Source organism: Petromyzon marinus, chromosome 9 (genome assembly GCF_048934315.1).
Source record: "Petromyzon marinus isolate PM22_M1 ecotype Great Lakes invasive population chromosome 9, UKy_Petmar_22M1.pri1.0, whole genome shotgun sequence".
Lineage (NCBI taxonomy): Eukaryota > Metazoa > Chordata > Hyperoartia > Petromyzontiformes > Petromyzontidae > Petromyzon > Petromyzon marinus.
This window is the reverse complement of record NC_133675.1, coordinates 7,211,438-7,235,493: the sequence shown is the minus strand read 5'-3', so window position 1 is coordinate 7,235,493 and position 24,056 is coordinate 7,211,438. Positions and strand designations below refer to the sequence as shown.

The 24,056-nt window shown below is 47.7% G+C and overlaps 1 protein-coding gene across 1 annotated transcript; it reads left to right on the top strand.

Annotated features, from left to right (window-relative positions):
* Positions 1-18,298: 18,298 nt before the first annotated feature.
* NANOS1 (nanos C2HC-type zinc finger 1) lies at positions 18,299-23,637 on the top strand. Its single transcript, XM_032950685.2, has 2 exons — positions 18,299-19,175; positions 23,135-23,637. The coding sequence occupies exons 1-2, from the start codon at positions 18,519-18,521 to the stop codon at positions 23,486-23,488; spliced, it is 1,011 nt and encodes a 336-aa protein (XP_032806576.1). The 5' UTR covers positions 18,299-18,518; the 3' UTR covers positions 23,489-23,637.
* The last annotated feature ends 419 nt before the right edge of the window (positions 23,638-24,056 follow it).

Below are 24,056 nucleotides of genomic sequence, written 5' to 3'. Positions count from 1 at the left end.
AACTTTATCCAAAACTAATTAATATTATTTATGCAATTAAAAACAATTAAGAATCTGCGGCAATAGTTTAAATCACTGTAGTTGTTATCCAAGACGTCATTAGTGGAGTGTGCATGGTGGTACGTTGGTTTGCGCGCTGCGTTATCATTGACCAAAGATGTGAGATTTAAGAAAATTGCACCATTGTTTCAAATGCCGCGCCAGGAGATCGAACCGGTGATCTCTGGATTGCAAATCCAATGTGCTAACCATTTTCATCATGGTCGCACCCGCTAGGGAGGACCAAGCTTAATTTTTCACTCTCTCCTGTCCGGAGTAATAGGTTTTTTAATGATTTATTTATTTACTCTAACAGTGACTGTGGACATTTGGGTATAAACCCAGCATGTCTTAATGTTTCCCAATATCCTGCAGAAACATGCATGTTTGAAAAACTGTAATAAATAATATAGTCATGCTTCCTTGCAAATCATATATTTTGTCCGATCATTATTTGGTAAGCATCAAACGCAACAGCGTACCTTGCAATATTTTTTTTATCCAGTAATACCACATTTAGTTTTGAAGACAAATACTCCGCAGTATTGTGTTGCATTTCACATTTAGCACCCTGTATCTGCCAACACGTTTCGATATAACACACTGGAACTATTAACAGCCTTAATAACACACACAGCAGGTATAAATCCTGCAAAGTATTAATACCTGCAGCAGGGGCGCACGTGCGCACCCAATAAGCACAACAGGATTTTTTTTTTAAATCATTTTTTAGCTATCTGCAAATTACATCGAAGTGTTGTGACGCAGGTTTATTTACATCTAAATCTGGCGTTGCTTCTCTCCTCGGTGTGCTGAAATCAACATGGCCTTCAGATTTGCTGGCTGCTTGCAGAGCACAGGGCGATCGGCTGTTATCAGCACGTGTGCCGAGTGTTTGCAGCACTGAAACAACACGAGCGCAAATCTCATCTCGGCCCCTGCTCCGATAATCTCATGGGCCCGTCCACTCGAGCACTCTGCTACATGATTACTCCAGCTTAACATGGCACATCAAATGTAAGCCTGTGCCTCAATAATCTGCTGCATCCTTTCATAACAGACTGCAAATATGCCCAAGTGCAAAATAAAACGAATGCGCTCTTCTGTGTGCTTTGGGCAGTCAACATTGTGACATTTAACAGCTATTTAATAGAACAGATCATTTTTTCAAGCCTTATAGCTTAACTTATCAGCAGGATGCCTGCATATTTGTCTCAAAAAGAAAACACTGAAATTACATTCTTCACATTGATAAACTCAGTTGGTTACATAAAGGTGCGCAATAAGTTCAACATGCCATCAAGGATATAACAAATAATTGTTTTAAGGATTGTTTTGTCTAGATATATAAACCAAGTCTTCATCGAAAACATAAACTATGAATTGTAATAAACCTTTGATTTCTCAATCATACGACGAGACACATACATAAAAGCATAATATCATTTGCTGGAGGCCAACTCATTTGTTATAGTTGGCAGTTTCGATGCGGTTGGTTTAGACCCAGTGGGAACAATGTTAAGTTTTCGCAGTCAAAGGACTGTATGGACAAATAATGAACTGCCTCATTCGTCAATACATGCATAGGCTGCCAAGACTGAGATGGAGAGAATTCAAGGCTGCAGTAGACAATGAGGTAAAGAATATATAAAAGTGTATTTTCTGTTACTCTCTTAGCGTTGGCACTGTGGGTATGTAGGGATCTAAAGGTAGATAGGGTACATCCTTACCACATGCCCGTGACTGAATGAAGTCCACAGATACTTGTACTTTCCAACATTGGTACACATGGAAAGGCAGCAACAGCCGCCATGCACTTTACCATTAGATCCCCCTGGGACAGCACATGTCCCACTGGGGAATACTTACAATCAACCATCTGCACGAGAAAAACTAAAATAATACTTTATTATAGGATCCGCCACCCCAGAGCATCGTGGGCCACACGCACAATGCGAGCATTGAAGAGCGCAAACCTCCCCCAAAATGGAGCCCCCACTGCGCACAAACGGAGGTTGCTGCTGGAATGTGATCAAAGCCCCCTCGTAACCAAGCCAGCAATAACAATCCAGGCCTCTTATTCATTTCCCAGACATCTGTCCAATGGAGCCCAAATGTATAGGGATTGACAGAAGAGTTGAAAAAGGTACAAGCTTGCGCCGTCACTGTAACACACCAAAACCGGCCAGGGGAATGTATCAGCAGCCATGGTCATTCCACTGCTGGATGAAGGCTCCCTAAGCCATCACACTCTCATGGTCATGCAATGTAATAATCCATCTAGCACCTGTACACAAGCGTATTTCATTCCTCCATCTTCTTAGTGGAAATCCTCTTGAATGCGATTAATTCCTTGGCTGCCACTCCATTATTCTTGACGATCGGCAATCATTGTCCATTATTACACATATAACCGACTTAATAAATTATACTGTAGAGTACTTAAATTCTCTATTTGAAATGAATTAAACTTCATAATTGATGGCATTATAATATTTCGTAGTTAAATGTATTATGGTCATCTATAACAGCCAAATTCTTAGTGACAATAAATATATTATACTATTATATGTTGATGTCAGATGTTGGAGGTAGATATATTATCACTGAGCAATGCCGTACATCAGACAAATGCACGTCATACATCATTATGGCAGGTCTTAGGGGATTTGTATCCAAGTTGTTGAACAGCAGGATCCATCAGTGAATATGCAAGTACCTAGCAATAAAGTACCGTTTACACCAGTAATCACTATACAGAGGTATTTATGATGACAATTGTATAATGACATTGCATCCTATATAAAAATATGCAATTTTTATTCACAAAAATAGATTGTACAGTACTTTGATATACCAGGCTGCTTCACCCATATTTTATTAATTGACACCACAGTAACAAACTGTCAAGATCAGTCTTATCTCCTAACGGTATTCCTTTTGTCCGTACTCCCAAATCGCTAAGTGTCAATGCATGAAAGTGTGGATAAGAGGAGTAACATAGATGTGGTGTCCAATTCGTCTTATTATCCTGCACCTTTCCAAGTATGAGTCACCTGGACACTGGGAACTTTCTTCCTATTATCTGTGAATGCGCAGGTAACAGCAGTAACATATCAGCGGAAAAACTTAAGTTCTATTCACATTTATCCGCATGGGCAAAACAGCTTGCATGGATAAGTGCGGTATAATAGGATCCCCGTGGTCGCGTGGATTTTTATGCAGGTCCTCTGGGGTTTTCACTCCAAATTTAGAATCAACATACCTTAAGAGTTTTTGGCTGCTATAAAGTCACTTCGTTGAGCTATCATTTGTGGCCAGGTCGCTTCTGAAAAGAAGCTATACAGCTCAGTGGCCCTTTCTTGGGAAGATATAAAATAGTTTAGTTTTAGTTTAGTCACCGATAGCCCCGAAATGAGGGCAGATAAGAGGTTTCATTTGTAGTGGGCCTTTCATCCTTCCTTCTATTACTGACCCCGACATTTTAAGTCTGTTAATGATTTTATTACGATGTGTTTTATAGATCTTCAGCATACATTGTGCGCTGCAAATGAGGAATATTGAAAGATACTATAATAATGTACTTACCATAATTTGTATATTACAAACATGAATGCCATGCCGTTCCATGTGTGCAATGTGCACCAGTCCTCAGTTGTATTTTATGGAACAGTACAGTGCCGCCATGTGGGCTATAACCTTTCAGATACGTTCTGTACATATAAATGCGATCATCACGAGAATGAGTACAGGTGCAGTTTCTCCTGTTACTCCACAGTCACAAAGTCATGGGGACCATGCCCCAATGGCTGACCTTTACCCTTTCGGGCCCCGTGTTTTGATTTGCTTGCGGGATCTTGGCATTTCGGCAGTGGTTCCGCACGTCAGAAATGTTCAATCACTTGCAACGTAGTCAGCTGTAGGAGGATGAGAATATAGAGATATGGGTTCATTGTGAAGTGACATAGGCCTGCTGCTCCCACGACACAAATACTCTACCATCTGCAGTTCTTCTATATAATGTATACTTATATATTTTCATGCAGTGTACCATGTTTAATTACAACATAATGTAATTGTGTCCATTCTAATTTGTCCTTAGTTTAGTATTCATTATTATAAGTAATTGAGCGTGTTTTTTTACAATTCCCAGAGATTCCTAAAGGTTGCAGTGGAACCATTTTGAAATCCGACACTGTTTTCCCAGTTGAAATGTAAACAAATGGGTGTGTTTTCAAAATGAAGGGAATAGTTTCAATGCCAAGCACTCAAAAGCTGCAAGAAAACAAGTCATTATTGCGCATTGCTATGGATTTATAATTGTTTAAAAGAGCCAAGCAATGCAGTGACCTTAGGCTGTGTTTATTTACTTAAAACTATGGAAACAAGACACAGTGATTTCAGCCTCTTATTACCACCGAGCCCTTCCTAGAATATGCATTACACAGCAGTGTGATCACTTCCGTTACAGCAGCCTGTAATCAATGGAAAACTGTAATTTACTCTGCCCATTTACTCTAGTCTTTTAGCATGGTCTGTGAATGAATACCACAAAAGACGGGTATACTTCAAAAGGAATTCACAATTTCTTGCTTTATTTTCACAAAATATTATATAGTAACCACAATCAATGTAAAATATACATCCAATAAATAAATATCTCAACGTATTTAATGATTGTAATTGTATGCAAAAAATATAAACTATTCGGTTATGGTTAACAATATATCACCCTTTATTTCCGTTACACAGTACCTTATTTTAATATTTACAAGGTAGACACTGACATGGATTATTGAGGAGTGTTATATGTAATGTAGGAACAGTATATGCATACACATGTGTATATAGCGTTTGGTACATCTTAAACCCGAATACATTTTTGATGCGCAATAAACAAAAGGACGTCCTCAGATGCACGGCCTTCTTATTATTCATAAGCATGCAGTGCACAATTTGCATTCACATGACCCATTTCAACATGTATTTCCATAAACATGGATTCAGCATTGTTTATACAAGCCAAGAGTCTCATCCCCATGCACCCCTATGCAGTGGCTTAGTCGACAGCACTCCAGAGCATTCCTGAGTATTGCATTAATTAGACCAACATTTTTTTCTCCTGCCCAAAGTAAGTCTGGATTTGGATGCAACACTACACTGCCCTCTCATTACCCCAGAAAAATGCACCTTAGTTTAGATTGGCACACACTCGAGTACAAATGCAGCAAGTGCACATACCTGCCCAGCCGTAAAGCACATGTGTGCCAGAATTATATAAGGAGAAGAAGCATCGGCACTACGGTGCAATGGCATCATAACAAAATGTATATACATTTTACAAATGTGCAAAGGAAGTCACTTGCTGTGGATCCCAACATTTTAAAAAATTATCAAAGCAAAAAAATGGTGTGGGCTCAGGTGGGATAAAGTGAAGTGAAATTTCGCATGATCCTTACTTAGCCTATTGATCATGTTGCTCTATGCGAGAATGTTTGTAAGCATAAGTGGTGGCAACATGCTGAACTGATCGAATTCAGTTACAGTATGTATACTTATTTATTTCCTTTAGTAAATTCTACTTCCATGGGATTTTAGTGCACAGTATTTACTTTAATAAGTTATTATGTCGATCTCACAAGAAAACTCTCAAATCTAAGTATGCCAAGGCTTTCAGGATCAAAGCATAGACTTTATTCTATCCAGACGTATTTTTTTAGGATGAGATAAGTTTGATTTTAAGTCTCATGTGAGCATGCGTGTGTTTCAAATATGGCTTCAGTTATGGTGCCAATGTTTAGACTATTGAGAAGCACGAGATTAACTTTTAAACTTGCATCACTTTTAAACTATAAAAGTAATATATAGTGCACATTTGAAAGAAGACCATGTATTTAATACAGTCCTGTACAGATCCATGAAAGTACTAATGAAAAATATCACATCGTTCTGTAATTAATTTACAAGTACAATGTGTCGTTGATCCTTTGTTTTTTCAGACTTTGTTTAAAAAAAATAAAGCAGGTCGCACCCATGTGAGGTGCAATAAAGTACTGAGGTGTAATTTTTAAGGGTGTGACAGCTTTATGAATGGCTATACAATAGCCATGTGGGTGTTCCCCTTTGGAAAATGACACTTCAGGATACATGTAGCCTTTCTGGCTTGCGTAGCTGTAGCCGTTCGTGCGCACTACCTTACAATAAAACAGGTCTCATTTTGTGTGCGCATTATGTAAATTGTAAGAATAAGCCAATCGTCGAGTGGATTTTAAGATTCACCTTGATAAATTATTTCCAAAATGCTTCTTGCATTTCATGACAGCATTTCTGTACTGTGCTGTGGGACAGTTGATAAGTGCTTCGGATGCTGTTCCATTCACTGCTGCCTAGCCTTGCCCTGTCATCTGCCCAGCAGAGGCCCTGTTTGTCAATTTGAGATATTTTGTCTGTTACACTTAAAACAGCCAAGCCAGGAAAATGCAGTTGAACTCCTCTTGTCTTCAGAGATTTGAAACACGAACATCGTGGATCCTACTATCTGAGAAGAATATACGGATAACAGGACACCATTAGGTTATCCTACAACCCTTTTGTGTAGGGAAATGTATCGTTGTTCTCCACCTCTACACTTCAACGTCTATGTTTTTATACCAACTTCACCAACTCGCACTGATCAGCATTGTGAAGTATGGTTAAAATAACCCTTATGATTCACACGGTGTAGGGAGACCCTCATCCATTAGTGAATTGACATGTCAAACCTTTTTGTTATTGGACGACATTGGCAGATAGTATTCAAATGTAAAATTAATTTAAAGTTGGCAGGGCAAGGGTTTTTGTTACCCTCAATCCAGATTATGAGACACTTTCCCCTTGTATTTTGAGGTATAAGTTGGGTCTTATAATCTGGCAAGTGTGTTTGTGTGACCAGATTTGTATCACTTAATTGTCACTTGGCACAAGTTTGGTATACATCTTACTTTCCGGTGTATCTTATACTCCAGAGAATACGGCAACAGTGATGAAGTGAACATTAACAAACACCTTCCATGGTATGCACAGGAGTGTACACAGACATTTTTGTGTTCACATCTTGGGCCCTCTGTATTCGTTGAGCTCTACAGTACCAGACACCTGCTGACCTTGCTGTGCTGCCAGATAGATTGCACGTCTGCCAGACAGGCCACTGGCAACAGGAATGGTATGCGTTTTAAACGGGTGTTGTCTAACACACTCCTGTAGGCTTTACTGTATTACTGCATCAGTGTAAAATGTACAATTCAGGCCAAGCAAACAAACACAACTTACAATTGCATCACAGTCTTAAAATGAGAGTGGAAGAGTTGGCCAAACACGCTCTAGAGGGGCTCTCGAGAGGTCCCTCTAGTGGAGGCCCTACTGCAAGCAGTGGCATGAGCAAGAGATACCCCTTTATCTTTACCCGGCCTTTTACAGGATTGTTTTCGACTGGTAAACCATTCGTTTTACTTTCACCAACTGTTCATACTTACATCAGTAATCTACCAACACATCGATAATTTTAGCCTTGTAAAGAGGTGTTGTTATATATTTTTCAACACCTGAAACTTATCAGATAAAGTTCTGATCATTGTTTGATTAGCCTGTTGTTAGATTCGCCTGCTGAACAAAGTATTGTACAATAGTAGAATCAGTTGGGAAAACTTGATCAACATCAAATCACCAAAGCCAAAGCCATTGATGCCACCAGACCTCTTTGCCCATGGTGTGGTGGATGGTGGCTTAGAACATGACACTGGGTGGTAGGCACTCCATTCCCAGTATTTAGAGATGTCATGGGCCTACTTGAGGCTCATCTCAATTTAGTAATGAACAGATTTACCCAGGGTCCCACTACCCTGCTGGGAGTGTCATTTATCTGAGACTCCTCAACCTCTAGGTATAGTTAGTTATACACCAGGGGGCTTGCACTTTTATGATGCTTCCCACCGGCCACATCAAGAATTGAAGTGGGGTTTGGACTGTAGATATATTTAATTTGCTCTTGGTCAATCCAATACTCGATGGAGGATCCCCATGCCATTATGGTCATGATGGTTATTCGATCATACTTTGCCACGTTGGTGGAGTGGAAGGGGCAGCTAGGACCAGTTTAGACATCATTCACCACTGATGTTCGCTGTGGCTGGGGATTAAACTCACTTTGCTGGTTATTATAGCATAGTGCGCTGACCACTGTGCCACTGCTCCGCCATTACAATGCTGTAACTTCTACAGTTCTGTATTGTAAAATTTTAGTGTCTACAATTACCACAGCTGTTCTTGCTGATTATGGGCACTTAATTAAGGCATATAATTGAAGTGAAAGCTATGCAACTCTGCAAGAGTATAGTGCAGAATAACCTTCAAGAAATTCAGTTGTCAAAGCAAGCAAATATACCTTGTGTTAAAAAAACAGAATTTCCATTTCATAACCACATAGAATTACTCTACTGTACACCTTTTCCAAACACCATTCAATAAATAATTTGAATGAGCAGATTGCCTGAAATATTACCGACTGTGAGGTATAGGAGAATTCTCGTCTGCGATCCTCTTACCTACGACTATTATCTGTGGGAGCTCTAGGGTTCGCAAAAACTATTATTGGGGCCCTATTCTTATCGTCATAATTTTTCCCCATGGATAAGTGGAGTCAATTTGAGGATAACTCTGCACATAATGATTGGCGATATTCGTATACATCTGTACATACCAATTACTGTAAGTGATATGTACCTAACAATTACTGTACGTGATATTTAGATGTAATAAAGCAGCATATTGAACTTGGATAGCAGTCTTAATGAGGCCTGATTTGCAGGCATAATTTCCAGATGTGCCGATGAATGAATGCATATCCAATTTAGGTTTGGACAATCACAAATCGCGATGAAAATATCAATTGGGTACAGCGCAGGACACTTTGATGTCGTAAAATGCAGGACGTATAAAATGTGGCGCATCGCCATTTATAATCAGGAAACGTTTTAGCCAAGAGCGCTGGAAATGATTGCGAGGCCTGCCCTGGTGTGTCCACCTTCTGTGGTTGCACCCTTGCCATGGGAATTTCCGCTTTACAATCAATGTGGAAATTAATTCACAATGGTCCATGTTCTCTGGTTCCCAACGTCAGCCTCGGGGACCCATCACAGTCCAGCTGCCAACATCCAGTACCTGAATATGTGCACAAAGGGAGGGCAATGGGGAATGCGTCCACCTACCTGCCTAAAGTTGTATCCCCACACATCAAATGAAGGGGGGAATGGTGGCGCAGTGGTTAGCACACTGTGCTGTGAACTCGGCAATCGGAGTTCGATTCCCAGGCATGGCTAACATTAGTGGCAAGTGATATCAGAGCCAATGCTGAGCTCCCATCCTTCACCAATTCACATACTGCATGGGCATGCATTGTTATTGCATTAGACTTACAAAAAGGGCTCGACTGTACGTAGTTATTTTTTTTGTATTATACACTAATTGCAGGTTTTTATGTGCAAAAATATACAGTACTGTAGAAACTGTACGCCTCGTCACGCCTGTCCAGTCTCCATGACTGCCTCCTCAAATGGAATTTGTCACGCCACACTGACGTCCTCTAAACACAGATCAAAGTTTATCTGCGTCAAGCATGCAATGCATATTGCTCGACCAGTTGGCATACACCAGGGAAGAATATTTCCACATTCAGCACTGCGCATGAATACGATTGGTTTGCAACAAAATAAGAAACATTGAAAATCAGGTCTGGCATAGGCGACCTGTAGTATACGACCATCTTGTTGTCATCAATGTGGTTTTTTAATAAAAATAAATAAACAGCTGTCAATTTAAGGACTCTCGTGTGTGTGTGTGCTCTTAGCTAGCACCTATTGCCCACCTTCGCCAACTCACATTAACATGCGTGAAGTATGGTAGAAAACATTTCCATGACCAACATGACATGGAGAGGGCTTCATCCAGCAGTGGATTGACAAGGGCTGTATACCGTATATGTATTCACTTCAACGTAGGTATAGTAAAACTATACGAACTCTGTCTGTCCTGAAGCCCTCTCGTGGCCCAGCAGACCTCGGCATTGGTTTTTAACGCCAGAACATGTTGCAATATATACTGTGCAAACGTAGAATATATATTTGCCCTGCTGAAGAACATACGACAGGACGGACAATTTCCACACACTACAATATTCACTGCAGAATTGTGTACAGTATATTAAATAATTTGCCCCTAAATTAGAAAAAAAAGCATTGGTACAGTAAACGCATTACACAAGCTATATGGGAGTCGTCCAACACAGCACTTCCATGCTTTGTTTGAATTACTCATTAAGTAAACATTACAATTTTATACTTCGCACAGTTACGGCTATGTTTTCTTTAGCGTCCTCTGGGGCCAGTGTGTAATCTTACAAAGGGAACCGGGGAGCAGCAACAGCACAATGTTCCTGATAGTTTTGTTGTAATCATTGCGGAGCAGATATCAAATGTACAACTTTGGAAACAAAGATATTCAATGACAGCGACCATTTACGCTCCCCCCAGAAAACACGTCCAAAAAGTTATACCGCACATGCTCTTGCTGCGATCGTACGCACACAGCACAAGAAGCACTGTGGGGATCTATTTTCAGAATTGTGAGTTTCGTTGGGGGGAGCTTTAAAAAAAGAATAAATCTGAAGAGAAAAAAAACACAATTCGCCACCTGCAGACCTCGCATGGGCATTGCATGCAGCCCACAACGTCGGGCACGTCAACCCCAGGGTTCACGTGGGTCTGTGTGTGTGTCTGTGTGTGTGTGTCTGTGTGTGTCCTCGTTTGTCCCGAGTGTCTATCACTTAAAAGTCCATCTGTCTGTCTGGCTATTTATCCCTGCACGCACGTTCGCCCGTATGAGCGTGCGTGTCTGTGGATGTCCGCGGGTGCTTATTTTTTTATGTTTGTATGTTTATTTGTCGTACATGGTAATCCGTCTCGTACGGTGCGCAATATCAAAGCTAGTGGTCTTATTGGCACATGCTCTATCCAATATCTGCACGGGTATCTGTGGCACATAAGTCTATTGCGTGTCTGAGTGTTTGTCCATTCGTGTAACATGACAGTCCGTCCCTTTGTGCGCTCGCTCGTTCGTCCGACCCGCGTGTCCGTCGATTCCCGCACGTCTGTTCCGTGTGTTCTTCATGTAGTTAACCCTTGTAACAAACACATAAACGAGGCGAGTGATGTCACGCGTCTCAATGAGTTTATTACCACCCGGACACACAAAAAGTTTAGATAAAGGATACAACAACAGTAGCGGCTTATACGACGGCTTGCGTTTCTGTGATTGTATTTTTGACACGTTCGGTTCGTCCGTGCGTGCGTGCGTTTACAAAGTATTCCCTTGTACGCGGTGACTTTACCGAAAGAACCAAGAATATGAATCCCTGCAGTCACGAAAGCTTTAAATAAACAAAACAATTACTGCACGGTTGGTTTGTCCCGCGTGAGCGTGCGGTGCCTTCCTACAACATGTGTACGTCTACAGGCATCTGTGAGTTGTTGTTGTTGTCTCTTGGTGCACGTCGATCTGCACGTGCGTCTGTGTCCGTCTGTGCGTGTCGATCTGGACTATGCGCGCATGGCTTTGTGTACATTACCTTGTGTGTGTGTCCGTGTGTGTGTGTGATTGTGTGTGCTTGTGTCTGTGTGCTTGTGTGTGCTTGTGTACGTGTGTGTGTGCTTGTGTCCGTGTGTGTGCTTGTGTGTGCTTGTGTGTGTGCTTGTGTCCGTGTGTGCTTGTGTGTGCTTGTGTCTGTGTGTGTGTGCTTGTGTCTGTGTGCTTGTGTCCGTGTGTGTGCTTGTGTGTGCTTGTGTCCGTGTGTGTGTGTGCTTGTGTCCGTGTGTGCTTGTGTGTGCTTGTGTCTGTGTGTGTGTGCTTGTGTCTGTGTGTGTGTGCTTGTGTCCGTGTGTGTGTTTGTGCCTGTGTGTGTGTGCTTGTCTGTGTGCTTGTGTGTACGTGTGTGTGCTTGTGTCTGTGTGTGTGCTTGTGTATGCTTGTGTCTGTGTGTGTGTGCTTGTGTGTCCGTGTGTGTGCTTGTGTGTGCTTGTGTCTGTGTGTGTGTGCGTGTGTGTGCTTGTGTGTGCTTGCGGCCGTAGGAAGCGGTCGTGTAGTGGTTACCGCGCTGCGCTACGAACCCGGCGACTTTAGTTCGAGTCATCATCGCTCACGGCCACCACCAGCGACAATGATCTGAATCGGTCATAGCCCCCCCCCCTAGGTCGACTCAGCCTCAACTGAGTAACTGGGTGCGATGTGTAACAATCGCCACTCGGGAGACGAAGGTGGCCCAACGTGGTTTGGTGGCGACCCACCCCCTCGTGTGCCGTCTTTAGGTGCTGGCTAACACCGCTTGCCCCCAACAGTCTACACGGGAGATATCATTTTGTTGTTTTTGCGGATATGCGCTCGAAAGTCCAAGTGTCTATCCGTCCGTGCGTGTCCGTATGCATGCACGTCTCCACGTATGTGCATGCTCGCTTGTCTCATCGTACATGCCATGGTGTGCGTGTGTGTGTTGTGGGGAGTGAGTGAGTTGTGGGGAGTGAGTTGTGGGGAGTGAGTTGTGGGGAGTGAGTTGGTTGTGGAGAGTGAGTGTGTTGTGGGGAGTGAGTGAGTTGTGGGGAGTGAGTGAGTTGTGGGGAGTGAGTTGTGGGGAGTGAGTTGGTTGTGGAGAGTGAGTGTGTTGTGGGGAGTGAGTGAGTTGTGGGGAGTGAGTGAGTTGTGGGGAGTGAGTGAGTTGTGAGGAGTGAGTGAGTTGTGGGGAGTGAGTTGTGGAGAGTGAGTGAGTTGTGGGGAGTGAGTGAGTTGTGGGGAGTGAGTGAGTTGTGGGGAGTGAGTGAGTTGTGGGGAGTGAGTGAGTTGTGGGGAGTGAGTGAGTTGTGGGGAGTGAGTGTGTTGTAGGGAGTGAGTGAGTTGTGGTGAGTGAGTGAGTTGTGGGGAGTGAGTTGTGGGGAGTGAGTGAGTTGTGGGGAGTGAGTGAGTTGTGGGGAGTGAGTGAGTTGTGGTGAGTGGGTGAGTTGTGGGGAGTGAGTGAGTTGTGGGGAGTGAGTGAGTTGTGGGGAGTGAGTGAGATGTGGGGAGTGAGTTGTGGGGAGTGAGTTGTGGGGAGTGAGTGAGTTGTGGGGAGTGAGTTGTGGGGAGTGAGTTGTGGGGAGTGAGTTGTGGGGAGTGAGTGAGTTGTGGGGAGTGAGTGAGTTGTGGGGAGTGAGTGAGTTGTGGTGAGTGAGTGAGTTGTGGGGAGTGAGTGAGTTGTGGTGAGTGAGTGAGTTGTGGGGAGTGAGTGAGTTGTGGGGAGTGAGTGAGTTGTGGGGAGTGAGTTGTGGGGAGTGAGTGAGTTGTGGAGAGTGAGTGAGTTGTGGGGAGTGAGTGAGTTGTGGGGAGTGAGTGAGTTGTGGGGAGTGAGTTGTGGGGAGTGAGTGAGTTGTGGGGAGTGAGTGAGTTGTGGGGAGTGAGTGTGTTGTAGGGAGTGAGTTGTGGTGAGTGAGTGAGTTGTGGGGAGTGAGTTGTGGGGAGTGAGTGAGTTGTGGGGAGTGAGTGAGTTGTGGTGAGTTGTGGGGAGTGAGTGAGTTGTGGGGAGTGAGTGAGTTGTGGGGAGTGAGTTGTGGGGAGTGAGTGAGTTGTGGGGAGTGAGTGAGTTGTGGGGAGTGAATGAGTTGTGGGGAGTGAGTTGTGGGGAGTGAGTGAGTTGTGGGGAGTGAGTGAGTTGTGGTGAGTGAGTGAGTTGTGGGGAGTGAGTGAGTTGTGGGGAGTGAGTGAGTTGTGGGGAGTGAGTTGTGGTGAGTGAGTGAGTTGTGGGGAGTGAGTGAGTTGTGGGGAGTGAGTGAGTTGTGGGGAGTGAGTGAGTTGTGGGGAGTGAGTTGTGGAGAGTGAGTGAGTTGTGGGGAGTGAGTTGAGGGGAGTGAGTGAGTTGTGGGGAGTGAGTTGCGGGGAGTGAGTTGTGGGGAGTGAGTGAGTTGTGGGGAGTGAGTGAGTTGTGGGGAGTGAGTGAGTTGTGGGGAGTGAGTGAGTTGTGGGGAGTGAGTGTGTTGTAGGGAGTGAGTGAGTTGTGGGGAGTGAGTGAGTTGTGGGGAGTGAGTTGTGGGGAGTGAGTGAGTTGTGGGGAGTGAGTGAGTTGTGGGGAGTGAGTGTGTTGTAGGGAGTGAGTGAGTTGTGGTGAGTGAGTGAGTTGTGGGGAGTGAGTGAGTTGTGGGGAGTGAGTTGTGGGGAGTGAGTGAGTTGTGGTGAGTGAGTGAGTTGTGGGGAGTGAGTGAGTTGTGGGGAGTGAGTGAGTTGTGGGGAGTGAGTTGTGGGGAGTGAGTTGTGGGGAGTGAGTGAGTTGTGGGGAGTGAGTAAGTTGTGGGGAGTGAATGAGTTGTGGGGAGTGAGTTGTGGGGAGTGAGTGAGTTGTGGGGAGTGAGTGAGTTGTGGTGAGTGAGTGAGTTGTGGGGAGTGAGTGAGTTGTGGGGAGTAAGTGAGTTGTGGGGAGTGAGTGAGTTGTGGGGAGTGAGTGAGTTGTGGGGAGTGAGTTGTGGGGAGTGAGTGAGTTGTGGGGAGTGAGTGAGTTGTGGGGAGTGAGTGAGTTGTGGGGAGTGAGTGAGTTGTGGGGAGTGAGTTGTGGGGAGTGAGTTGTGGTGAGTGAGTGAGTTGTGGGGAGTGAGTGAGTTGTGGGGAGTGAGTGAGTTGTGGGGAGGGAGTGAGTTGTGGGGAGTGAGTTGTGGAGAGTGAGTGAGTTGTGGTGAGTGAGTGAGTTGTGGTGAGTGAGTGAGTTGTGGGGAGTGAGTGAGTTGTGGGGAGTGAGTGAGTTGTGGGGAGTGAGTTGTGGGGAGTGAGTGAGTTGTGGAGAGTGAGTGAGTTGTGGGGAGTGAGTGAGTTATGGGGAGTGAGTTGTGGGGAGTGAGTTGTGGGGAGTGAGTTGTGGGGAGTGAGTGAGTTGTGGGGAGTGAGTGAGTTGTGGGGAGTGAGTGTGTTGTAGGGAGTGAGTGAGTGAGTTGTGGTGAGTGAGTGAGTTGTGGGGAGTGAGTGAGTTGTGGGGAGTGAGTTGTGGGGAGTGAGTGAGTTGTGGGGAGTGAGTGAGTTGTGGGGAGTGAGTTGTGGGGAGTGAGTGAGTTGTGGGGAGTGAGTGAGTTGTGGGGAGTGAGTGAGTTGTGGTGAGTGAGTGAGTTGTGGGGAGTGAGTGAGTTGTGGGGAGTGAGTGAGTTGTGGGGAGTGAGTGAGTTGTGGGGAGTGAGTTGCGGGGAGTGAGTTGTGGGCAGTGAGTTGTGGGGAGTGAGTGAGTTGTGGGGAGTGAGTTGTGGGGAGTGAGTGAGTTGTGGGGAGTGAGTTGTGGGGAGTGAGTGAGTTGTGGGGAGTGAGTTGTGGGGAGTGAGTTGTGGGGAGTGAGTGAGTTGTGGGGAGTGAGTGAGTTGTTGGGAGTGAATGAGTTGTGGGGAGTGAGTTGTGGGGAGTGAGTGAGTTGTGGGGAGTGAGTGAGTTGTGGGGAGTGAGTTGTGGGGAGTGAGTGAGTTGTGGGGAGTGAATGAGTGGTGGGGAGTGAGTTGTGGGGAGTGAGTGAGTTGTGGGGAGTGAGTTGTGGGGAGTGAGTGAGTTATGGGGAGTGAGTTGTGGGGAGTGAGTTGTGGGGAGTGAGTTGTGGGGAGTGAGTTGTGGGGAGTGAGTGAGTTGTGGGGAGTGAGTGAGTTGTGGGGAGTGAGTGAGTTGTGGGGAGTGAGTGAGTTGTGGAGAGTGAGTGAGTTGTGGGGAGTGAGTGAGTTGTGGGGAGTGAGTTGTGGGGAGTGAGTTGTGGGGAGTGAGTTGTGGGGAGTGAGTTGTGGAGAGTGAGTGAGTTGTGGGGAGTGAGTTGTGGAGAGTGAGTGTGTTGTGGGGAGTGAGTTGTGGGGAGTGAGTGAGTTGTGGAGAGTGAGTGAGTTGTGGGGAGTGAGTGGGTTGCGGGGAGTGAGTGAGTTGTGGGGAGTGAGTGAGTTGTGGGGAGTGAGTGAGTTGTGGGGAGTGAGTTGTGGGGAGTGAGTGAGTTGTGGGGAGTGAATGAGTTGTGGGGAGTGAGTTGTGGGGAGTGAGTGAGTTGTGGGGAGTGAGTTGTGGGGAGTGAGTGAGTTATGGGGAGTGAGTTGTGGGGAGTGAGTTGTGGGGAGTGAGTTGTGGGGAGTGAGTTGTGGGGAGTGAGTGAGTTGTGGGGAGTGAGTTGTGGGGAGTGAGTTGTGGGGAGTGAGTGAGTTGTGGGGAGTGAGTGAGTTGTGGAGAGTGAGTGAGTTGTGGGGAGTGAGTGAGTTGTGGGGAGTGAGTTGTGGGGAGTGAGTTGTGGGGAGTGAGTTGTGGAGAGTGAGTGAGTTGTGGGGAGTGAGTTGTGGAGAGTGAGTGTGTTGTGGGGAGTGAGTTGTGGGGAGTGAGTGAGTTGTGGAGAGTGAGTGAGTTGTGGGGAGTGAGTGGGTTGCGGGGAGTGAGTGAGTTGTGGGGAGTGAGTGAGTTGTGGGGAGTGAGTGAGTTGTGGGGAGTGAGTGAGTTGTGGGGAGTGAGTTGAGGGGAGTGAGTGAGTTGTGGTGAGTGAGTGAGTTGTGGGGAGTGAGTTGTGGAGAGTGAGTGAGTTGTGGGGAGTGAGTTGAGGGGAGTGAGTGAGTTGTGGGGAGTGAGTTGCGGGGAGTGAGTTGTGGGGAGTGAGTGAGTTGTGGGGAGTGAGTGAGTTGTGGGGAGTGAGTGTGTTGTAGGGAGTGAGTGAGTTGTGGTGAGTGAGTGAGTTGTGGGGAGTGAGTTGTGGGGAGTGAGTGAGTTGTGGGGAGTGAGTGAGTTGTGGGGAGTGAGTGAGTTGTGGGGAGTGAGTGAGTTGTGGTGAGTGAGTGAGTTGTGGGGAGTGAGTTGTGGGGAGTGAGTTGTGGGGAGTGAGTGAGTTGTGGGGAGTGAGTGAGTTGTGGGGAGTGAGTTGTGGGGAGTGAGTTGTGGGGAGTGAGTGAGTTGTGGGGAGTGAGTGAGTTGCGGGGAGTGAGTGAGTTGTGGGGAGTGAGTTGTGAGTTGTGGCGAGTGAGTTGCGGGGAGTGAGTTGTGGGGAGTGAGTTGTGGTGAGTGAGTGAGTTGTGGCGAGTGAGTTGTGGGGAGTGAGTGAGTTGTGGGGAGTGAGTTGTGGTGAGTGAGTGAGTTGTGGGGAGTGAGTGAGTTGTGGGGAGTGAGTGAGTTGTGGGGAGTGAGTGAGTTGTGGGGAGTGAGTTGTGGGGAGTGAGTGAGTTGTGGGGAGTGAGTGAGTGAGTTGTGGGGAGTGAGTTGTGGGGAGTGAGTTGTGGGGAGTGAGTGAGTTGTGGGGAGTGAGTTGTGGTGAGTGAGTTGTGGGGAGTGAGTGAGTTGTGGGGAGTGAGTGAGTTGTGGGGAGTGAGTTGTGGGGAGTGAGTGAGTTGTGGGGAGTGAGTGAGTTGTGGGGAGTGAGTGAGTGAGTTGTGGGGAGTGAGTGAGTTGTGGGGAGTGAGTTGAGGGGAGTGAGTTGAGGGGAGTGAGTGAGTTGTGGTGAGTGAGTGAGTTGTGGGGAGTGAGTTGTGGGGAGTGAGTGAGTTGTGGGGAGTGAGTGAGTTGTGGGGAGTGAGTGAGTGAGTTGTGGGGAGTGAGTTGTGGGGAGTGAGTTGAGGGGAGTGAGTTGTGGGGAGTGAGTGAGTTGTGGTGAGTGAGTGAGTTGTGGGGAGTGAGTTGTGGGGAGTGAGTGAGTTGTGGGGAGTGAGTTGTGGTGAGTGAGTGAGTTGTGGGGAGTGAGTTGTGGGGAGTGAGTTGAGGGGAGTGAGTTGAGGGGAGTGAGTGAGTTGTGGGGAGTGAGTTGCGGGGAGTTGCGTGAGTTGTGGGGAGTGAGTTGCGGGGAGTGAGTGAGTTGTGGGGAGTGAGTTGCGGGGAGTGAGTTGTGGGGAGTGAGTTGCGGGGAGTGAGTGAGTTGTGGGGAGTGAGTTGCGTGAGTTGTGAGTTGCGTGCGTGAGTTGCGGGGAGTTGCGTGCGTGTCACGCGCAGTAACCATGGCGCCTCCCGTTGACATCAGTGCCCTGTGAGTGGCGCGCGCCAATGGGAGCAGCGGGCGGGGGGGAGCTGCGGGCGGGGGGGGGCTGCGGGCGGGGGGGGGCAGCGGGCGGGGGGGGGCAGCGGGCGGGGCGAGCTGCGGGCATCATCGCCGGCCCGCCCACCGGCCCCGACACAACTATAAAAGCGGGCGCCTCGCCTCCCTCGCATGCAATAACGAGCAGACATTTCCAGCGCGTCGTGCGGCATGGAAGGGCCGAGTCAACAATAATCGAGAGAGGAAATAAACCTGTTGAGAGGTTGTCCCACCGACTACCATCTTCTTCGTCGATTCCTCGTCGTCATTATCATTGTTGTCCTTGCAATTAGCATTAAAGCCGTCAATCGCATTCGTGGCCACGTGCAGGCAAAAAGAGACAAGTCAAGTCGTGCTGTGGAAAATAACAGATCGACCACCGAGCGCTTAAATGCACGCCAATATGGACTATTTAAATTGCAATTACCTACGCGAGTCGTACGAGCACACCTTCAACTCGTGGAACGACTACCTGGGGCTCAGCACGCTGGTCACCAAGAAGGAGAAGGTGGTGCCGGAGCCGGCCCCGCCGTCCATCTGCGAGGCTCTTCGAGCCACCCTGGGGCTCGACCTCCCCGCCAGCTCCCCGCTGCCCGTCGCCGTCATCGGCGCGGGGCACCACGGCGCCTCGTACCCGCCCGAGCGCCGCGGGGTCGCCCCCATCGCCGCCATGCGCGGCTCCCCGCTCGGCTTGAGCGCCCTGGGGCCCTCGGGGCTGGAGCTGCCGCCTCATCGCGGCGCCGACTCGGACAGCCTGGGCAGCAGCTGCTACTCCGAATCGCCGCCGCACTCGAGTCCCCGTGAGGAGCTGGAGGAAGGGGGGGTCAGCGAGGACAGGGTCGCCTTCATGGCCGAGCTGGAGGAGAGATTCTCGGTGCTGAGCCTCTTCGGCGGCGCTGGAGGAGGAGGTGGAGGAGGCGGTGGAGGAGGAGGAGGTGGCAGCGGAGGTCGGATCGGCACCATAGGGGACCAGGATCCTTGGTTTGTCGACTCCGAACCCGAATCGTTCCCATCGCCCTTCTTCGAAGCGGAGCGGAGGAACCGAAAGGTGAGCATCTCGTTGCGTGTGTGCGTGCGTGAATTGCGTGCAGTAAACAACATGCGCACACACGCACACACATTTAAAGCCTGTGCTGCGATAGCCGCGGGGTTGAGGATGTGTATGGCGCTCAGTGTGATCATCAATTATCTATACAAGCACATCTCCTTGTCTTCAATATTCTGGTAACGTCATTCAGTCTGTTCTCCACGCACACGAGTCGTGCGCGTGTGTGCGTGTGTTTCCATGACGGAATTCATCAATGCTCACAACCCGTTTGAATGCGCGTTCCTGGCTCGAGGAATTGTTGACGATTGGTATTCGCTCGGCAGCGTTCTTGGTGAACATGAAACGCACGTCGTGTTTTTCGGGACGAGGGCGATGCGAAAGAGACGATTGCGGGGTTTGTTTTTTTATCGGCGCGTTTCGGAGGCAAGCGAAGCGGTCCTTTGTGTGGCGCACTTGCCGAAATAGTCACCGCCGCCTCCCCCATTGTCTCTGTCCTTCACGACGTGACGACGCTTACTTAGTCGGCGATGATTTATGTCAATGGAACAAACGCGAAGTTAATCCACCGCGGGTTTAGTTTTTTTTGCGGGGGGGTGGGGGAGTTATTTAAACCAATTGCACCTCCTGCAAGGACACTCATCAATGAGGCTGTGAGAATTAATTGAGGCAGGACAAACGCAGTTTTAAAAAGCCATCTTTTGTTGGGTCGCGTGAACAGGTGTTTGCGTTTTCGTGCGTAAATTAACCCGGGAAAACATTTTTTTTACAGTGGAGGTTGTAACCCGTGTGATGCCTGCTGCGTTGACATAAAGTTATTTTTGTTGTTTTTAATGCAAGCGCAATTACGTGGCTTTGATGAGCACGGAATATTTTCCTGTAATTGTCTGCCCGGGTTTTTTTGTTGTTTTCATTACGTAAACATTGGCAGATGGGAACTATTCCGGCCATTGAAATGCCTGCTATGCGGCAGGGCAACTCGACTACACATTTGACATTTACTCCTCCTGTCCAGACTGTTGAATGTGTCGTGGCATGCCCCAAGCGTGTCTAATATGACTGTGTTCTAATTATCTCGGTGCGACGCAATCCTTGATACGTACACTAGCCAGGGTGGTGAAGTATGGTCAAGTAACCCCCATGACCCCGCACTGAATGAGATCTTCATTCAGCGGTGGATTGCACAATGTTTGTGCATGTTGGTAGGCGTCAGTATCCAGTTAAGATTTTAGAACATTTAAAAAAATAAATCCAGTGATCCAATACCTCGTGCTGTATTTGGTATAACTTTTATGCAGTTGCTTGGCATGGTTGTATTAGGCGATTTAAATTCGTAACTCATGTTTGATCATGAACATTCGGCACTCGATTGTGTCTGGGTGAACTGGTGATGTCACCGTTATTGTCGATCCATTTCGCAGCCAATTTCACTCCGTGAACCACGCGCGCTTTTGTCCTGCGTAGTGGCAATGTCGTGTGGTGGTGATGTCGTGTGGTGGTGGTAGTGATGATGTCGTGTGGTGGTGGTAGTGGTGATGTGGTGGTGGTGATGTGGTAGTGGTGATGTCGTGTGGTGGTGATGGTGATGTCGTGTGGTGGTGATGTCGTGTGGTGGTGATGTCGTGTGGTGGTGGTGTCGTGGTGGTGGTAGTGGTGATGTCGTGTGGTGGTGATGTCGTGGTGGTGGTGATGTGTCGTGGTGGTGGTGGTGATGTCGTGTGGTAGTGGTGATGTCGTGGTGGTGGTGGTGGTAGTAGTAGTGGTGATGTCGTGTAGTAGTGATGTCGTGTAGTGGTGATGTCGTGTGGTGGTGGCAATGGTGATGTCGTGTGGTGGTGATGTCGTGGTGGTGATAGTAGTAGTGGTGATAGTAGTGGTGATGTCGTGTAGTGGTGATAGTAGTTGGTGATGTCGTGTAGTGGCGATGTCGTGGTGGTGATGTCGTGTGGTGGTGATGTCGTGTGGTGGTGGTGATGTCGTGTGGTGGTGGTGATGTCGTGTAGTGGCGATGTCGTGGTGGTGGTAGTAGTAGTGGTGATGTCGTGTGGTGGTGGTAGTAGTGGTGATGTGTGGTGGTGGTGGTAGTAGTGGTGATAGTGGTGATGTCGTGTAGTGGTGATGTCGTGTTGTGGCGATGTCGTGTGGTGGTGGTAGTAGTGGTGATGTGTGGTGGTGGTGATGTCGTGGTGGTGGTGGTAGTAGTGGCGATGTCGTGTGGTGGTGGTAGTGGTGATGTGTGGTGGTGATGTCGTGGTGGTGGTGATGTCATGTCGTGGTGGTGGTGATGTGTAGTGGTAGTGGTGATGTCATGTGGTGGTAGTGGTGATGTCGTGTAGTGGTGATGTCGTGTAGTGGTGATGTCGTGGTGGTAGTGGTGATGTCGGGGTGCAAGTTGCGTGGTGCGTACGCGAGAACGATGCGTGAAGGGTGCGGGTCACGTAGGCATGAGCTAACCAGCACTCGTATTGTTCAGTGAACATTCTGGGCCACTCATTCCTATTGCGAAGCCACTGCTGTGTTGAACGCCACGCCATGTCGCTTGTTTGGCGAAGAGGGATGGCGGCAGACGTATCCATATATTATAATTCGTCACTGAAATTAGCCGTGATCGGGAATCGATATTTTATAGCCCAGTTCATAGTGCAGTGTCCTATAAGGGCGCTTTATACAATTAAATGATTATATTGTTAACCACTTCGACACAATGTAGGGGGTAAATTAGGTGCGTATTAAATACCACCACCTCTTCCATGCGATGTTAAAAATGCGGTTCAAACATCGACCTTTTTTAACACGGGCCTTTCCATACTTTGTCTATTTTCATGGCTACAATTCTAACGTCGCTACATATAAATAAAAACAATACTATAACTGGGAAACACGCTCAACATCATCCGATGGGTTATCGGGTTGTATCGCGTGTTGTTCCGCATCATGTCGGACGTTTCTCGAAACGTCGGACACACGGCTTAATTTAAATATTTGCCAGGCCCCCCCATCCTTCAATGCGCGCCTGGGAAGGCGTGGGGGGGGGGGGTGAATGTTTTCTCCGGAGCTCGGCTCCGGACATCTCCGGCTGCATTTCTGAAATGAATCCTTGGTCGCACATAATTCCAAACAGCACGGTGCACAACCCTTCAAAGCCACGTACATCATGGGGCAGTAGTCCTGCAGCCTGCACCCCCACTAGTTATCGGGGCATCTCGCCACCCCCCATGGGGGGGTGCGTGACAGCACAAACGCGGAAACAAAACGTATGCAGTACAGGAGCACAACTCGACAGCATTTACTACTATAATGATGAGACAGCCCCTCCTCATTAATAATCATGAACAGGTGACGTCACTCCACATGTAGCACCCCCTCCCTCATTAATAATCATGAGCAGGTGACGTCACTCCACATCGAACAGCCCCCCACGTTAATAATCATGAAGAGGTGACGTCTTCCCAATGGACACCCCCTCCAACATTAATATTAATTAGCGGGTGACGTCACTCCACGTTAATAATAATGAAGAGGTGACGTCTTCCCAATGGACACCCCCCCTCCAACATTAATATTAATTAGCGGGTGACGTCACTCCACATGGGGGGGCGAGGCGCCTCCTCCCCCCTCCTCAGCCGTCAACTCACAACCCTCACTACAAAGGCAGAACCCTCATCACGTCACGTGATCTCCGTCACGCTGTTGTTAAGACTTAGAAGTAAAAAGGACGTCGTGATGAACAAGGGATTATAAACCTTTAAATTAAATAAGTCTGTGTCACCGCGTCCTTACAAATTGCACACGAATCGATACAATGGATATCACGTCGCGTTCTGCTTTTCGCTTGCAAGCTTCAGATTTACTGCAATACACCCGTCGTCCTTGGACGGGCAAAAGGCTCGTTGTTAATATTGTCGTCGTGGATGGCCGTTCTCTCTTTCACCCCCTTTCCTCCTCCCCCTTCGCACCCGCAGGTCCGTGGGAAATGCGCGGAGCCGCCGCGCGTGTGCGTCTTCTGCCGCAACAACGGCGAGGCGGAGGCGGTGTACGCGGGCCACGTGCTCAAGGCGCCCGACGGCCGCGTGCTGTGCCCGCGCCTGCGCGCCTACACGTGCCCGCTCTGCGGCGTGAACGGCGACCGTGCTCACACCATCAAGTATTGCCCCCTGTCCCGGGACGCTCGCGGGGACCCACCACCGCCACGCAAGCTGCGCGCCGCCGCGGCCGCTGCGGCCGCCGCGGCCGCTGCGGCGGCCGCGGCCGCCGCTGTTACGGCGACCCCAACCGCCGGGGCCCCGGCACTGCAAGCGAGGCGCAGGATTATCTGATGGGGATTGGGTCATGATGATGATGATGACCAGTGATGGTTGTTGGGTGGGTTTGATGATTGGTGGTGGTAGCGTAATGATGATGTTCTGTGACGACGACGATGACAGTGAATGACCACGACAACGAGTACAAATTGTGGGGATTTGATAAAAAAAAAAAATTGAAATGTAATTTACGTGAAAATTAATTAACCCAAATGCAGCGGCAAATACTTCCCAGTAATTACCCAGTCCCCCGTCCATCCACCCACACCCATCGAAGTCCTGGTACGCTGCATAATATTGTTGTTTTATTTGTAAAAAATATATATATAATAGTTACACTAATGTTGACTGTGGACGCCACCACATCAAATATGGAAGGCAGTTAATATCTGCCACGTGGAAACTGCATTCGCGTTTTGCGAAGAGCGTCAAGGGGGAGAAGGGGGGAGCTAGAAAAATCACTTCACGAGTTGCCGTGCGAACATGGACCAACATGTGCCTAGTTCTGGAGTGTTTTGCCACTGATCCTAACGCAGTTGGTGTATTAATATTATTATTGGTACAATCTCGTCCTTCTTTCAGA

Excerpts from the sequence above, each read along its gene's own strand:
- NANOS1 (XM_032950685.2), top strand. The coding sequence starts at position 18,519 with ATGCACGCCAATATGGACTATTTAAATTGCAATTACCTACGCGAGTCG. Across the intron at positions 19,176-23,134 it reads CGGAGCGGAGGAACCGAAAG|GTCCGTGGGAAATGCGCGGA; the intron begins GTGAGCATCTCG and ends TCGCACCCGCAG.